At 39.1% G+C, this 18,081-nt stretch overlaps 1 protein-coding gene across 4 annotated transcripts in view; it reads right to left on the reverse strand.

Moving 5' to 3' along the window:
* NBEA (neurobeachin) overlaps positions 1 to 18,081 on the reverse strand; it is a 664,301-nt gene that overhangs the window by 126,984 nt on the left and 519,236 nt on the right. For all 4 annotated transcript variants that reach the window (XM_068984682.1, XM_068984685.1, XM_068984684.1 and 1 more), the window contains 2 exons: positions 3,817 to 3,934; positions 3,393 to 3,495 (listed from right to left, as the gene is read on the reverse strand). In XM_068984682.1, the coding sequence (XP_068840783.1) occupies positions 3,393 to 3,495; positions 3,817 to 3,934 (221 nt within the window). The remainder of the gene's footprint in view (positions 1 to 3,392; positions 3,496 to 3,816; positions 3,935 to 18,081) is intronic.

The raw sequence follows: 18,081 nt of genomic DNA on the forward strand, positions 1-18,081 counted from the left end.
CGAGTCAGTGATGCCATCCAACCCTCTCATCCTCTGTCGTCCCTTTCTCCTTCTGCCTTCAATCTTTCCCAGAATCATGGTCTTTTCTGCTAGCTTTATGGAAACATTTCTTTTGTTCTAAATCTTTGCAATGTGATCTCTTTGGTGGGCTTGCCCAAGAAGTGGCCTAAGTGATACATGAAGTTGATTTTCTGGCTGTATACCTGCCTTTGAGTTTGATCATTTTTGTCTGTTTACTTCTAAAGTAGTCTCCTTTGGGCTTAGTTTAGGGTATATTCCCTAGCGTTTGATAAGTGAAAGTGAAGTCACTCAGTCGTGTCCAACTCTTTTGCGATCCCATGGACTGTAGCCTACCAGGCTCCTCAGTCCATGGAATTTTCTAGGCAAGAGTACTGGAGTGGGTTGCCACTTCCTTCTCCAGGGGCTTCCTGACCCAGGGATTGAACCGGGGTCTCCTGTGTTGCAGTCAGACGCTTTACCATCTGAGCCACCAGAAGCCCATGAAGCATTTGATAAACTCTGCTTTAAACTGACAAAACCTGATGTCAAAGAAACAAAGTAAAGAATGGATCCCTTGGTGATTTTACCAAGATACTCTCAGCTGGAGGACTTCTGTTTGTAGGGATCAGACATCATCCCTTCCCTTTGACAATTTTCTAAATGTAATAGGATCTTACATATCATACACTCTTTGTAGGTGTCTGTGTGTATATCTATTTACCTACTCACCCAGCTACCTACCTCCTCACCTACCTACCATCTATATCTATGTGTGCATGCCCATATGCATGTGTATAGTGTATATGTGTGTTCACAGTCCACAAAGTACATTCATTTTATGGTCTCAGGACAATTGTTGAAATGTCTTTCACAAAATACTATGCCCAGTTTATAGCAGATGAGAACTTCAGTCTTCTTGTTTAATGTTATTCATTCTTTCAACATATATGTACTGAGTTCCTACAATCAGATCAGACCCTATCCTTGTTACCCAGCCAGTAAGTGGCAGGTCTGAGCCTAGATTCAATGTTCCGCCAACCTCTATCTGCTACCTCCAAGGCTAAATATCACAGGAAATAAAGAAAATTGAACTTATGAGTATTTTATTGGGAAAATTAATGAGCTGAGTCTTTGGGGGGAACACAAAGGGGGCAACAAAAAAGTGTCTTAAGATAGAATTTCCAAAGTTACTAAACATGTTTTGTTTCCAGTTTTTCCATCAAGAAGAATAGCATTCCAAAAATCTGAGACTAAATGTGGTTGAAAGGAAAATTACACTCGTAAGAAATAAGGAATATAGTAAAAGAGTTTCTGGTTGTTTTAAATGATTTCAGGTCCTGACAAGTAGAAGAATACCAAAAGAAATCAGAAAACTCTATTGGTAATCTTTGAAGAATCATGATCATTGAGAAATATGTCAGGAGGCAGATGATTATTCTTTAAAAGGAAAGGGTTAGGCCTATTTGTGAGTTCTTAATGTCAATTCCTGGAAAAATCCTTGACTTGATGATTAAACAATTTGTAGGTACTTGTGAAAGGAAGTAATGATTACTAAGAGACAGCTTAGATTCAGTAAGAATAAGCCTTGCAAAACTAATTTCATTTTTTTTTGCTAGATTAAATGCATTTGTCTTTTGACCTGTATTTTATATAAGTACTTCATCGTCTACTAATGTCTTAAGTGAATTTCGTTGTTCAAAATAGCAAATATCCTGAGCATGTGCATACATGTCTGTGAACTGGTTTTACACTATAAGCTTAATATGAGAATTGAGACTTTGTAACGTAGGGTAACTCTAGTGGAGTAGCACTTAAAAGCACCTTTGCAATTAGGCAGTGTGCTAGGTATTGTAGATTAAAAGATAAATAAGACACAGTTCCTGTCTTTTAAATGTCTGTAGCCTATTTAAGGGGAAGACAGACAAAGATTGGTCTTCCTTTCCATGCATGCAGTCCTCTGGAATAACTCCCAGGCACTTAATGATCTACACGGAAGACACTGTTGCTTGTCTGCCCAAAGCCGATTATTCTCTTTCTTCCTTAACAACAGAAAGTGTTTTTTTTTCAGATAGGAAGTGGCAGGGAGTTCAGAGGTATACTTTTCCTTGACTTGTAGGGGATGATTTGGCTTCACATTCAGTGTTCAGTGATTGTTTTAGGGGCAGGAAGGTGACTCCATTCTGGCCAAAGGGACTTCTAAATATAGTCCATTCTAAAACATAGAATTTCAAGAAGTCCTTTGCGTCCTTCTCGTACTTGAATGCAGTTGTATGAAGATGTGTTATTCGGAGCAGTAGTGGTTATTTTGTGAACACGAAGCCAACTTAGAGTCCTGATATTACTGAACCTCTGAGCCAATACTGGCAACTCCTTTTCTTATGTTCTACATTTTTATTTACATATATATTTATTTTTGGCTGTACCGGGTCTTCCCTGTTGCTTTTCTCTAGTTGTGTGTGGGGACTGCTCTCCAGATGTGGTTTGTGGGCTTCTCACTGTGTTGCCTTCTCTTGGTGCAGAGCACAGGCTCTAGGCACGCAGACTGCAGCAGTTGCAGCACACAGGCTCAGCAGGTACGGCTCACAGGCTCCAGAGCACAGGCTCAGCAGTCGTCATGCACGGGCTTAGTTGCTCCATGGCCTGTGGGGTCTTCCTGGATCAGGGATCGAATTTGTGTCTTCTACACTGGCAGGTGGATTCTTTACCACTGAGCCACCAGGGGATCCCCTGGCAACTTCTTTTTAATTCCACCTCTTTCATAAAACAAACCCCCCACAACCAAAACCCTATTGGTTAAACCACTTTTAGTCAGTTATTCAGTTACTCGCAGCCAAAACCAACTAATTGATATTAGTGACACACATAATTACTGACCATGTTTTCTATACAGAGTAGTATCTTTGACTAAGTAAGAATTCAAAATAATACATTTAAAATACAAAGATGAAAGATTCAGGAAATGATTATAACCACACCATAATGAATGACTATTAATCTCAATAAACCCTAAGAGTTTTATTGCTGTAATGAAGAAGTCTTTTTACACAACATTTATAAAAAATTATATGTTATTACACAACAATTAACCACAAACATCATGAGGCTTTTGGTAAGATCTTCAGCAAAAATGTCTTAACATGCTTACTATAAGATGCAACCAACTTTCTTACTTTGTCATTTAAATAAAATTATGTTAAATAAAATTATGCCCCATTCTGCCGTTCTTAAAATAGCTGTTTTCATAACCTCTTTCCCTACAAATGACTTGCAGAGGAAGACAATTCCTAGGTTTTCAAAATAATTACAAGGGCATAACTCTACTCAGATTTTTGTTGTATTTAGATGGAAATATGTTAGCCAACCATAGATAATGTGTAATATGATATAATTACCTGGCTTGTGGCAAACCATAGCTGGTCCCTACTCCAACCCGAGGCAAGCTATAGACGACTTTTTTTACTGTTGCTTGATCAGGGAAATTAAACATAACTGAAGCTGTGGCAAAAAGAAAAAACATGATTTAGAAAACCACAGGAGAGCTAACCATCAATTTCAGAAATCATTTTTCAAGTGTCTTTCATGATTTACTTGTAAAGGTAATGAATCTTCATAGAAATTAGATTTCCTTATAAGTTTATCCTAGGATTAACATTTTCAAACAAATACATTCTTTTTTAATTTTTATTTTTGCATTAGCAGCAGCATATAAAAGAAAGAAATACAATGCAAAAAATCAAGTCAGTATCACATCATGTCAATCATTAACATTCAAATATGAGCAGCACAGTTTTTTTCAAAATATTTAAGGAGACTTACTTCGGTTTGCCATAAACACTTCCAAAGCAGTATTTTGTAGAAGATAACGTCTTGAAAATACAGCTCGTATCTCGCTGAACATCCATTTTCCATGAAGTCCCTCAGTGTATGCAAGGACCTAAAATAAACAGTTTGAAGGGAAGTGTCAGTCAGTGGAATATGTGTCTCAGACTTAGTCTGATAATACTTTAGTGCTGTATAAAAGTCAGTAAATTAGGGATTATCTTCCTGAATTCATGATGTATCACAATACTGTCAATCATTTGATTCTGTATATTTACAAAATTTCTGCCTTTCTAAATTTTTGTACCTGGCTCATGTAGAAATAAAGGAACAAAGGAACAGAAAAGTTGTAAGTTCAAGGTGACCCTGTGACAAAACAGAAAACGTGTTATGCCTTGGTGGTCTTATATATGATTGGTTAGACCAGATGGCTGGATATATACGGTTGGTGCTTTTCCAATGTCATTTTTCCTCCTTCTTCCTTGCTTAATGGAAGACCATTTAGACCTCAAAGTGGTCAACCCCAAGCAAGGGTTCATGATTGGTCTAAGCCTGAGGTCAATAAACATTTCTGGTAAAAGGTGAAATAGTAAAAATTTTTAGGACTTGCAGGCCACTTGTCCTTCTCACAGCTATTCAACTTTGCCACTGTGGTAAAAGCAGTCCCAGATAATGTGTAAGTAGATGGGCATGACTCTGTTCCAATAAAACTTTATTTGCAACAATGACCTGAATTTGTTCCCGAGGACAGAATTTGTCTGACTTTGATCGAAGATAGTGATGATAAAGTCATTCTTTGCTTTCTCCAAATTCCCTTGCAACTATAAGTAAGGACATGTGACCCAGAACTGGCTAATGAGAATGAAACCAGTCATTTGGGGATATTCCAGAAAAGCTGACAAAAGGAGTCATATGTAGCTGGCACATTTCTATCTCCTCCTTACTTGAATGGAGATGTAATGGCAGAAACTGTAGAAGCAACTGTGTAGCAATTAGAGGAAGGCCAAGGTAATCCCAGCGAGTTTGACCCTAATACTAAGTTGCTGAAACATTCTTAGCAATTATCCATATGTGGACTTCTTGTTTCATGATACAGATAAGTTCACATTTGATTATTCTGCTGCAGTCATATCTCCAATAAACACATTTTTGGAGTTAACAGAGACAGAGAAGACAGGAAAGTCTGGCATTCTGCAGTCCATGGGGTCACAGAGAGTCAGATACAACTTAGTGACTGAATAACAACAAAATGAGTATAATCTCTGAAACAAGAAGAGATTTTTCCATGAAAGTTATGATGGCACCTTTATACTAAAAGTGGTATGTCAGGAGGATGGGTGATTTTATGTCTACATATATTATATATTACTTTATATATATATATATTATATATATATATAATATATATATATCAGTGTGTGTGTATACATACACTAATACACCAAGATGGGTGGGTCATGGTAGAGAGGTCAGACAGAATGTGGTCCACTGGAGAAGGGAATGGCAAACTACTTCAGTATTCTTGCCTTGAGAACCCCATGAACAGCACGAAAAGGCAAAATGATAAGATACTGAAAGAGGAACTCCCCAGGTCAGTAGGTGCCCAATATGCTACTGGAGATCAGTGGAGAAATAACTCCAGAAAGAATGAAGGGATGGAGCCAAGGCAAAAACAATACCCAGTTGTGGATGTGACTGGTGATAGAAGCAAGGTCTGATGTTGTAATGAGCAATATTGCATAGGAACCTGGAATGTTAGAGCCATGAATCAAGGCAAATTGGAAGTGGTCAAACAGGAGATGGCAAGAGTGAATGTTGACATTCTAGGAACCAGCAAACTAAAATGGACTGGAATGGGTGAATGTAACTCAGATGACCATTTTATCCACTACTATGGGCAGGATTCCCTTAGAAGAAGAAATGGAGTAGCCATCATCGTGAACAAAAGAGTCCGAAATGCAGTAATTGGATGCAATCTAAGAATGATCTCTGTTCGTTTCCAAGGCAAACCATTCAATATCGCAGTAATCCAAGTCTATGCCCCAACCAGTAACGCTGAAGAAGCTGAAGTTGAACAGTCCTAAGAAGACCTACAAGACCTTATAGAACTAACACCCAAAAAAGATGTCCTTTTCATTACAGGGGACTGGAATGCGAAAGTAGTAAGTCAAGAAACACCTGGAGTAACAGGCAAATTTGGCCTTGGAATATGGAATGAAGCAGGGCAAAGGCGAATAGAGTTTTACCAAGAGAACACACTGGTCATAGCAAACACCCTCTTCCAACAACACAAGAGAAGACTCTACACATGGACATCACCAGATGGTCAACAATGAAATTAGATTGATTATATTCTTTGCAGCCAAAGATGGAGAAGCTCTATACAGTCAACAAAAACAAGACCAGGAGCTGACTGTGGCTCAGATCATGAACTCCTTATTGTCAAATTCAGACTTAAATTGAAGAAAGTAGGGAAAACCACTACACCATTCAGGTATGACCTAAATCAAATCCCTTATGATTATAAGGTAGAAGTGAGAAATAGATTTAAGGGACTAGATCTGATAGAGTGCCTGATGAACTATGGAATGAGGTTGGTGACATTGTACAGGAGACAGGGATCAAGACCATCCCCATGGAAAAGAAATGCAAAAAGGCAAAATGGTTGCCTGAGGAGGCCTTACAAATAGCTGTGAAAAGAAGAGAAGCAAAAAGCAAAGGAGAAAAGGAAAGATACAAGCATCTGAATGCAGAGTTCCAAAGAATAGCAAGAAGAGATAAGAAAGCCTTCCTCAGCAATCAGTGCAAAGAAATAGAGGAAAACAACAAAATGGGAAAGACTAGAAATCTTCTCAAGAAAATTAGATATACCAAGGGAACATTTCATGCAAAGATGGGCTCGATAAAGGACAGAAATGATATGGACCTAACAGAGGCAGAAGATATTAAGAAGAGGTGGCAAGAATACACAGAAGAACTGTACAAAAAAGATCTTCATGACTCAGATAGTCACAATGGTGTGATCACTTACACTCACCTAGAGCCAGACATCCTGGAATGTGAAGTCAAGTGGGCCTTAGAAAGCATCACTACAAACAAAGCTAGTAGAAGTGATGGAATTCCAGTTGAGCTATTTCAAATCCTGAAAGATAATGCTGTGAAAGTGCTGCACTCAATATGCCAGCAAATTTGGAAAACTCAGCAGTGGCCACAGGACTGGAAAAGGTCAGTTTTCATTCCAATCCTGAAGAAAGGCAATGCCAAACAATGCTCAAACTAACGCACAATTGCACTCATCTCGCACGCTAGTAAAGTAATGCTCAAAATTCTCCAAGCCAGGCTTCAGCAATACGTGAACTTGAACTTCCTGATGTTCAAGCTGGTTTTAGAAAAGGCAGAGGAACCAAAGATCAAATTGCCAACATCTGCTGGATCATCAAAAAAGTAAGAGAGTTCCATAAAAACATCTATTTCTGCTTTATTGACTATGCCAAAGCCTTTGACTGTGTGGATCACAAGAAACTGTGGAAAATTCTGAAAGAGATGGGAATACCAGACCAGCTGACCTGCCTTTTGAGAAACCTATATGCAGGTCAGGAAGCAACAGTTAGAACTGGACATGAAACAACAGATTGGTTCCAAAGAGGACAAGGAGTACATCATGACTATATTTTGTCACCCTGCTTATTTAACTTCTATGCAGAGTACATCATGAGAAACACTGGGCTGGAAGAAGCACAATCTGGAATCAAGATTGCCAGGAGAAATATCAATAACCTCAGACATGCAGATGACACCACTCTTATGGCAGAAAGTGAAAAACTAATCAGCCTCTTGATGAAAGTGAAAGAGGAGAGTGAAAAAGTTGGCTTAAAGCTCAACATTCAGAAAACAAAGATCCTATCACTTCATGGCACATAGTTGGGGAAACAGTGGCTAACATTATTTTTCTGGGCTCCAAAATCACAGCAGATGGTGACTGCAGCCATGAAATTAAAAGACGCTTACTCCTTGGAAGGAAAGTTATGACCAACCTAGACAGCATATTCAAAAGCAGAGACATTACTTTGCCCACCAAGGTCTGTCTAGTCAAGGCTATGGTTTTTCCTGTGGTCATGTATGGATGTGAGAGTTGGACTATGAAGAAAGCTGAGTGCCGAAGAATTGATGTTTCTGAACTGTGGTGTTGGAGAAGACTCTTGAGAGTCCCTTGGACTGCAAGGAGATCCAACCAGTCCATTCTGAAGGAGATCAGTCCTGGGATTTCTTTGGAAGGAATGATGCTAAAGCTGAAACTCCAGTACTTTGGCCAACTCATGCAAAGAGTTGACTCATTAGAAAAGACTCTGATGCTGGGACAGACTGGGCGCAGACGGAGAAGGGAACGACAGAGGATGATATGGCTGGATGGCATCACTGACTCGATGGACGTGAGTTTGAGTGAACTCTGGGAGATGGTGATGGACAGGGAGGCCTAGCGTGCTGCAATTCATGGGGTTGCAAAGAGTCGGACACGACTGAGCAACTGAACTGAACTGATATACATACACACATTAATATTTTTATTTTTCTCGTTGAGAACCATGATTTAATGGATATTTGACCCTGTATTATTCTCCATTAATCATATTATCAGTTTATTTTATTGAATACCTTTAGCAGGCAGGTGGCTCACACCCATAGAAGTTGGTTTGACTCTAAGTGCTTCATGTAAAACTGTCTTACCAACTGTGCCAGTTATTCAATGATTGTGTCTCGGCTCTGGAGTCACCCTTAATTGCTTATCACGTGAAAATGAATCTGTGCCCTTAATTTTTCCTTTGGTAGCCAGGAGTATGTTGAGGTCCATCAGGGAAGGACTCTGAAGAGACGATGCGGAGGCAAGGGGTTTTTCTTCCCCATTCTGTATGCTCACCTAGCAGGTCTCTGCAGAGCGTGGGCTTCTCCGGGGCCCGGCTCCTGCAGTGTGTGATGGCCGACAGCACCCGGTGATGAGAAGATTCTCCAGTACTTCAGTGCCCCAGGCACTTTTATAGCAAGGTGCTCTGATGAGAACCCTCCTATAAGGAGCTTCACCAATCCCTAGAGGGTGGTTTTCTGGAAAGTTCGAAAAGACAGAGCACCAAGCTCCCCCAGCAGGGCACCAGAGTGACTTTGTACAATGAAGGGCGCTAAAATCCATGCTCTCCCTACCTAAGTCAAGGGCCCCTGCTTGGGTTCAATATCAACTCAAAATACAGTGGCTGGTCCTCATGTATTCTGTTCCTATGTTCCTCAGAGTTCTTGTTATTTCTTACTAACTTGTTTCTCTAAAATTCTAGTAGAATTCATATTATAATTATTTCTATGTTATAGTGTTTATAAATTATAACACTTTCCCTGTTCAAATTGCCATGTGGCTTCTTTCTCTTGATTGGTTACAAACTGATACAGGAACTCAATCAGTTTTCCTCCAGGCTGGGACCACAGCAGTCCTCAGGGGCCCTGAGGGACCCTTGGGAACAAGAAAAAGGGAACTGAGATAATCAGAGGAACTCAGTAAAGTCTGGAGGTGAAGAGTAAAAGGAGACAGAATAAAATTAAATTATTTTGCTAGCAAGTAATAAACAGCTTTTCATACTGTTCGGGGGCAGGAGGAGAAGGGGACGACAGAGGATGAGATGGCTGGATAGCATCACCGACTCCATGGACGCAAGTCTGAGTGAACTCTGGGAGTTGGTGATGGACAGGGAGGCCTGGCATGCTGCAATTCATGGGGTTGCAAAGTGTCGGACACGACTGAGCGACTGAACTGAACTGAATAAACAGGCTTAGGCTTCCATGGAGGCTCAGTGGAAAAGAATGTGCCTACCAGCGTAGCAGTCGTGGGTTCGATCCCTGGGTTGGGAAGATCCCCTGGAGAAGGAAATGGCACCCACTCTAGTATTCTTCCCTGGAAAATTCCGTGGACAGAGGAGACTGGCAGGCTACAGTCCACAGGGTCACAAAGAGTCGGATATGACTGAGCAAGTAAATTAACATCAACAACCATAAACAGTTCAGGAGGCAAATTCCAGAAGATAGATCCAAAGTTCCAAGCTGTTTTGAACAAGGACAGCATCATCTGAATAAGTGGTACAGTCCCCATTCAGAGAAGCCAAGGAAAAGAAAATTTTCCTTTACAGTCATTGACGTTATAGCTAAGCTTTTGAAATCCTTAAAAGGGACTGATAAAAGACAGTGCTTTGAGGCATTCATAATTTCCTGCCAGAAAACTCAAGAGAACCAACAGTCCTTTTCTTTTTTTTTTAAAGCATGCCACCTCCTACTTTCGCATTTCCTTTCAGTTTGATTATGGAACGAAACTCTCCTAATTTAACTAAAGCTTCTCTTTTAAGTATCCTTTCCTGTGAACTGCCTTTCGTGGTATCCAGCTTAAGAGTTATCATGTACTAACCTCCAGTATCTCTTCTATCACATCATTTTGTGTCAGTTCTGTGCATGGAACTTATTTATTTGTTTGCTTTTTCTCAGTCCCCTCCCTGTGATGTGAAAGTTCCATGACAACAAGGTCCTCAGTCATCTTATTTACTGCTCAATACACAGAGCCTAAAGCAATGCCTCACACATATGTGCTCCATATACATTTGTTTACTGACTGAATCACCAAGAGAAACGGACAGATAATACATATGGGGAGGGTTACAAAGATATCTTACAAAGTATGCGTATCTTTGACTCCTTTGCTGAATTGGAGAGCTTTCCAGTTTCACCTTCAGACTTCTCATGTTTATTATCCTAAGGCTGGAGCCTGCCAGAAGTCTCTCCTGACTTGAGATTTAATCAAGATCTAAACAAAGTGATCTAAATAGAATAACTTTTATATTTTCTAGTACGTTAATTTGCACTCACAAGGAACTCTAGATTGGGTTATATGCTGTGCTGTGCTCAGTCATTAAGTCATGTCTGACTCTTTGTAATGCAGTAGACTTGTAGCCCACTGGGCTCCTTGGTCCATGGGATTTCCCAGACAAGAATACTGGAGAGGACTGCCATGTCCTCCTCCAGAGGATCTTCCTGACCCAGGGATGGAATCTGCATCTCCTGCACTGCCAGGCAGATTCTTTATCATTGAGTCACTACGGTAGACTGGGTTATACCATATCCTGAAAGATCTGTCTCCATAAAAAGGATTCCTTCATTCTAGAGGGGCTATGGAAGGTCTTTTAGGCTAAGGCATTTTAGTAGATAGACTTAATGCCTCTCATTTAAGAAAATATATACTGAGGTGTGTCACAGAATATCATTTGACACCCCTTTTAAACATCGGTTTCATTTCTGTTAAGTAATTAGACATTTTTTTGGTAGTGAAATTACTGCAGAAAGGATGGAAAATAAAATATTTAAAGAAATGATGAACTGTTGAGACAAACCACTAGCATTCAAATAACTTCACTGATCGCCATGATTGCCTGGGACTATACCCCAGTCCCGTTTTCTCTCCTCTGCTCAGATACCGAGAGAAAGCCCTGAAACAGAGCATGAGGGTAACTAGAGAGAGTTTACTGACACACACTCAGGGGGCTCATGGAGGCCAAAGTAGAACGCTGTGACGCTGGAGGCAGAGAGACTCGTAAGGATGCTACTTTGGGCATGTGATGAGTTTAATCAATTTGTATATGCTTCAAAAGGGCAAAGAATATCATTTATAGTTGATTAAATACTGAGTTTATGGTATGTTTCTATAAAATTCTGGGCATCAAGCCTAGGTCTGAAATATGACTTGATCCTATAAAATTGCCTGTATTTTATTTGTATCTCCATTAGTTACATAGTGTTCTGTAAATTTCAGGCTCTTCTATAAAATAATAATGCTTTAAGTTACTTTTTCATTTAGTCCAAGATATTTTTATAAACCATAGAAGTACTTTCATCTAGACTTGAGGTTTGTGGTTTTGCTTTCTTTCTTAAGTCAACCTTTCCATATTATCTGATTTGTGCTTCCCAGGCTGTCCAAATTTCTTAATATACTATGAAACCAATCAGCAAATGCTGAACTAGTCTACTCAGTTTCATTTTCTGAAAAGTTGAATGAAGAAGTTTTATTACATCATATGGAGCCTGGTGGGTTAGACCTAGGGGTCGCAAAGAGTCGGACACGACTTAGCACCACACACATAGATCATAAACAGGAAAATTAAAGCATTTTGATCACAAATTTTATGAAACTTCTGTGATTTTCTTAAGTGACCACTGATCTGCTTTGAACTAAGGGCTTAATATCCAAAAACAGTGAAGGGAGAGAGAGATTACACTGGCTTTACACGCTGAGGTCTGCCCCACTCACGAACTGAAGCACACAGGATGCAATCTAAAACAAATGTAGTAGAGACCCCTTGTAAACCACTTCACCCAAATGTGTGCTTAACACATATTTGATGACTGTGTTGAAGAAAAATAGGGTTGCTGTGCACTCATGTGTATCAGACATGCATATTTGTCAGAAACATGGGTATGGCTGTCAAATCAATTTCATCTTTTTTTCTGTTAAAGACAGTTAATATTGTGTGACCTAAAAAGTACTTGTTTTGTGATAGCTTTGGTGATCTCAAATCATTTGACTGCACATATCAGAACAAGTATTTGGATATGAAAAAACTAAATTTTGCTTCAAGCTGTATTTTCTGTTAAGAATTGATGAGAATGATGCAAAGGGCTGGCTAGACATGCCCTGTTCAGTGTTCATCAGTTCATCATATCCAACAGACACTTGCAGCTTGAACAGTTTAATTAAAGGGCTGTTAGTGCAGTGGGAAACTGTAACCCCCGTTACTTTGATAATTCTGTACAAACTACCAATGATTCTGGATGTAGCAAATATATTCAGGATGGAAGAGTGCAAGAGTGGTTTTAGGTTTGCATTCATGCATGGTCTTTTCCCTTTTGCCAGATGAATAAAGAGGATTCTAAGGCCCAGAAGAAAACCGGAACCACAGAGCAGAAGAAGCTCGGGTTCTACATCGACTGTGTTGTGGAAAATCATCTCTAACTGGCAGTCGAGGTCATGGAACATGAGATGAGGAAGTAGGAAGCAGAAAAAACGGCCAAGTGTTTGGAACTGCCTTCTTCCAGTTCTCACTGCGTTTTGTGGTGATACCAGTTCTTCACCAAGGGCATAGAGAGAATAAGATGTAAGAAGTAACTAATTAGAAGTGTATGGAAAAGGAAATAGCAACACAATGGACTCTTCTCTTCTAATTGGGCAATGAATGATTCTCCAAGAGGTCAGTTATGTACGTATGCACAAGTTAAAAGTAAGTTTTCAGATCCTTACCTTCTTAAAATCTATTTGTCTGAGGATGAATATGTGAGAGAAATACACGTTGTTTTTCCCATCTCTCTTTTCCCATTGCCATTCTCCAATTACAAAATGGGAGGGAGGCTCTCTGTGATGTATCATCTAGGGCACAAAATCTGTTGAGGGGGTAGGAGCCTCAAATAAGGGACAATTTATTAGAAAGTGTATGCCCTCAATGACTGGATTTGAAAAATCTTTAAGTTAAATGGTTTCCTAATTCTCTACTTTCAAAGAGCTGAAGTTGGATCTAATTGGGTTGACAGCTGGAAGATAATTAAAGATAATTTTTGATGATAGATCCACTAGGTGATTTTTAGCATACAACTTAGAAGTAGCACAAAAACCTATATAAATGTTGCTGGAATAAAATGTCAATATCCTTCTATTTACTTATAGTTTAAAATTGTGAACAGGATTTTTCAACAGAACTACAAAAAAGAAAGTTAAAAACTATAAGAGTTATTATTCACACTGGTCAGAATGCCTACCATCAGAAAGTCTATAAATAATACATGGTGCAGAGGGTAGAGAGAAAAAGGAATCTTCCGCCACTGTTGGTGGTAATATAAATTGCTATAGCCGTTATGGAAAGCAGCATGGTGGTGTAAAAGCTACAAACGGTTACCATATGATCTAGCGATTCTATTTCTGGGCATATATCTGGAGAAAACTATAACTCAAAAAGATACATGCATCCCAGTATCTCTGCTGCTGCTGCGTCGCTTCAGTCGTGTCCAACTCTGTGTGACCCCGGAGACGGCAGTCCACCAGGCTCCCCCTTCCCTGGGATTCTCCAGGCAAGGACACTGGAGTGGGTTGCCATTTCCTTCTCCAATGCATGAAAGTGAAAAGTGAGAGTGAAGTCGCTCAGTCGTGTCCTACTCTTCGCGACCCCATGGACTGAAGCCCACCAGGCTCCTCCATCCATGGGATTTTCCAGGCAAGAGTACTGGAGTGGGGTGCCATCGCCTACAGCACCATTTATAATAGCCAAGACAGGGAAGCAACCTAAATGTCCATCAACAGATGACTGGATAAAGAAGAAGTGGCATAAATACATAATGAAATATTACTCAGCCACAAAAAAGAATGAAATCATGCCATTTATAGCAACAAGAGATTATCATACTAAGTGAAGTAAACCAGAGAAAAACAAATATCAGATGACATAGTATGTGGAATCTAATAAAAAAATGATAAAAATGAACTCATTTTTCAAACAGAAATAGACTCAGACATAGAAAACAAACATGATTACCAAAGGGGAAAGGGTGGGAAGGGATAAATTAGGAGTTTAGGATGAACACTGTACACTGCTATATATAAAATAGATAACCAACAAGGACCTACTATATAGCACAGGGAACTATACTTAATATCTTGTAATAAGCTATAATGGAAAAGAGTCTAAAAAACAATATACATCTGAATCACTTTGCTATATATCTGAAACTACCACAATATTATAAATCAACTATATTTCAATTTTTAAAAAGTTAGGGGTAGCTTTAATATTGATCCCTGTATTGTTTTAGCAATAAATAATATTCCTATGTAGATATACTAACCATCTCATTGAGATGAATTTTCCATAGCGTTTTAACTTTATATGTTTTGTAATTATTTTTCAAAGCTCACAATATATTTATGCTGTATGGTTATAAGCTGATAATATTTATAAAAACAATTTGTTTCAGAATAAAAATGTTAAACACTTAAAATTTTATGGTCTTAGGTATTTAAAATATTAAAACTTTAATTCATTAGTGTATATGCTTTCTGTAGATTATTAGAATGTAATGATCAATATATGACTTTCAAGCACAAAATAGTTTTAGAATAGCTATTTGGAGGAGGGATCAAATGGAAATATTTGTTGAGTAAGAAAGAAGAATTACATAAAATGTCCACTTGAAAAAATATTATTTGTACATTTTAAAGTGGATGTTGATGACAGCCAAATCATTATTCCTTTGGATATATTTGATTCTATTGGGTATATCTGAAAAGTGATTTTTTTAAGAATTTTATTTTAAAATATCAATATGTAGAACATTCTGGATATCACATCTTTAAAAAAGGTTAAACTTATGAAAAGTATTAAACATTAACATGTGTAATATGTAAATTGTTTTATACATGTGTAACGTGGTATAAAAGTCTTTTACAGGGGGGGTTAAAAAAATGTTAGAGGACAATTACAACAGACCCGCACTATACAATAAAGAAAACCTCAAATTTCTCATGGGAAAGTCTCACTAAACCTTTTTATCCAATTAATAATGAATAAAGTCATCAAAATAAAACTGTCAGGGGTAGGCACTGTAATCAGTAAAATCTAATACAGACCAAAAAATGATCACTGAGTCAAATCTTTTCATTAAAATTTAGATGGAAAATAATTAGTCCCAATGAAAATAAATAATTCATGTAATATACAATTGAAAATGGAAAAAGCTGAAAATGGTTTAACTGTGAAGTCAATGAAAATGATCAAGAAATTAGGCTAGCAAAAAGACAGTTTCTAGGAAATACATTTTCAATGAAAAATTTATAATATATACTATATTGTTATACATCTGAGGTTAAATATTCATAAACACAGTCATTATCACTAAATGAATTAAAATTACAGGGTCAAAATATCGTATAACAGAAACATTTAGGCAGCTCATCTACAGAGTTTTTCCTTTAGTTTTATTTTATTTGGCTATGCAGTGTGGTATGCAGGATCCTAGTTCCCCAGCCAGGGATGGAACCCGTGCCCCCCGCAGTGGAAGCACAGTCCCAACCGCTGGACCACTGGAAGGCAGGGAAATCGCTAGAGGGCTTTTTATTCAGCATTTTGCTCGAAGTCATCACTTTATGTACCTGCCTCTCCTACATTTAAAGCCTTCCTAGGGTCCATCTCTCTTATAAGCTGTAAGACCTCAGGGAAGTTAGTTCATTTCTAATTATTTAGCTTCTATATCATAAGATGGAGGAAATCACAATACCTAAACTCATAGGGTAGCTGAATGAGTTCTGAATGAGTTCTTTTTAAAAATGCTTAGTACAGTTCCTTGCTTCTGCTCATACCTTCCCCATTGTTGGAGAGTCCCCATGAGCACACAGGAAGTGCCTAACAAATGTTAGCCTTCTACTCTAATGCCTACTTTCTCATGTGCACATGTATAGACATACATATATACATGCACTGAGCACATCTCTGGTTTTAACCTTCAAAAATGACACTGCCAGTGAGAGAACAGAAAACCTGGACCACAGCATATGACCTTTAAAACTAACAGCCATAACTATTGTTTCCTTAGTGGCAGTTGGCATTCTAGAAGTTTTCCAAAATCACAACTATTTGAGACGTCAGCTACCACATCCATTGTTAGCAGTGATAACTCTAGGAAGTGAAAGTGAAAGTTGCTCAGAAATGCCTAACTCTTTGCGACCCCATGGACTGTCCATGGAATTCTCCAGGCCAGGATACTGGAGTGAGTAGCCTTTCCCTTCTCCAGGGGATCTTCCCGACCCAGGAAACAAACCAGGGTCTCCCAGATTGCAGGCGGATTCTTTACCAACAGAGTTATAGTGTCTTCTCTAATTAGGCTAGCTCTTGCTCTTTTCATGATTTATCAATTGATTTTTTAGTGACTCTTATTTAACAAATATTTATTAATTGACCTTCACCAGCTGATAGTGAATGAGAGGCAGAGTCCCTGTTCAAAGAGGTCATAGGTGCATGGGGACTCTCCAACAATTCGGAAAGTATGAGCGGAAGCAGGGAAGGAAGAGGGTCTCAAGCATAGTTCAGCTCAGTTTAGTTCAGCCGCTCAGTCGCGTCCGACTCTTTGTGACCCCATGAATCGCAGCACGCCAGGCCTCCCTGTCCATCACCAACTCCCAGAGTTCATTCAGACTCACGTCCATCGAGTCAGTAATGCCATCCAGCCATCTCATCCTCTATCGTCCCCTTCTCCTCCTGCCCCCAATCCCTCCCAGCATCAGAGTCTTTTCCAATGAGTCAACTCTTTGCACGAGGTGGCCAAAGTACTGTAGTTTCAGCTTTAGCATCATTCCTTCCAAAGAAATCCCAGGACTGATCTCCTTCAGAATGGACTGGTTGGATCTCCTTGCAGTCCAAGGGACTCTCAAGAGTCTTCTCCAACACCACAGTTCAAAAGCATCAATTCTTCGGCACTCAGCCTTCTTCACAGTCCAACTCCCACATCCATACATGACCACAGGAAAAACCATAGCCTTGACTAGACAGACCTTGATGGGCAAAGTAATGTCTCTGCTTTTGAATATGCTGTCTAGGTTGGTCATAACTTTTCTTCCAAGGAGTGTCTTTTAATTTCATGGCTGCAGTCACCATCTGTTGTGATTTTGGAGCCCAGAAAAATAAAGTTAGCCACTGTTTCCCCAACTATGTGCCATGAAGCGATGGGACCGGATGCCATGGTCTTCGTTTTCTGAATGTTGAGCGTTAAGCCAACTTTTTCACTTTCCTCTTTCACTTTCATCAAGAGGCTGATTAGTTTTTTACTTTCTGCCATAAAGGTAGTGTCATCTGCATACCTGAGGTTATTGATATTTCTACCGGAAATCTTGATTCCAGCTTGTGCTTCCTCCAGCCCAGGCCAGCTTTTCTCATGACGTACTCTGCATAGAAGTTAAATAAGCAGGGTGACAATATACAGCCTTGATGTACTCCTTTTCCTATTTGGAACCAGACTGTTCTTCCATGTCCAGTTCTAACTGTTGCTTCCTGACCTGCATATAGGTTTCTCAAGAGACAGGTCAGGTGGTCTGGTATTCCCATCTCTTTCAGAATTTTCCACATTCTTTTGCGATCCACATAGTCAAAGGCTTTGGCATAGTCAATAAAGCAGAAATAGATGTTTTTCTGGAACTCTCTTGCTTTTTCAATG

The sequence above is a fragment of the Capricornis sumatraensis genome, chromosome 12 (genome assembly GCF_032405125.1).
Source record: "Capricornis sumatraensis isolate serow.1 chromosome 12, serow.2, whole genome shotgun sequence".
Lineage (NCBI taxonomy): Eukaryota > Metazoa > Chordata > Mammalia > Artiodactyla > Bovidae > Capricornis > Capricornis sumatraensis.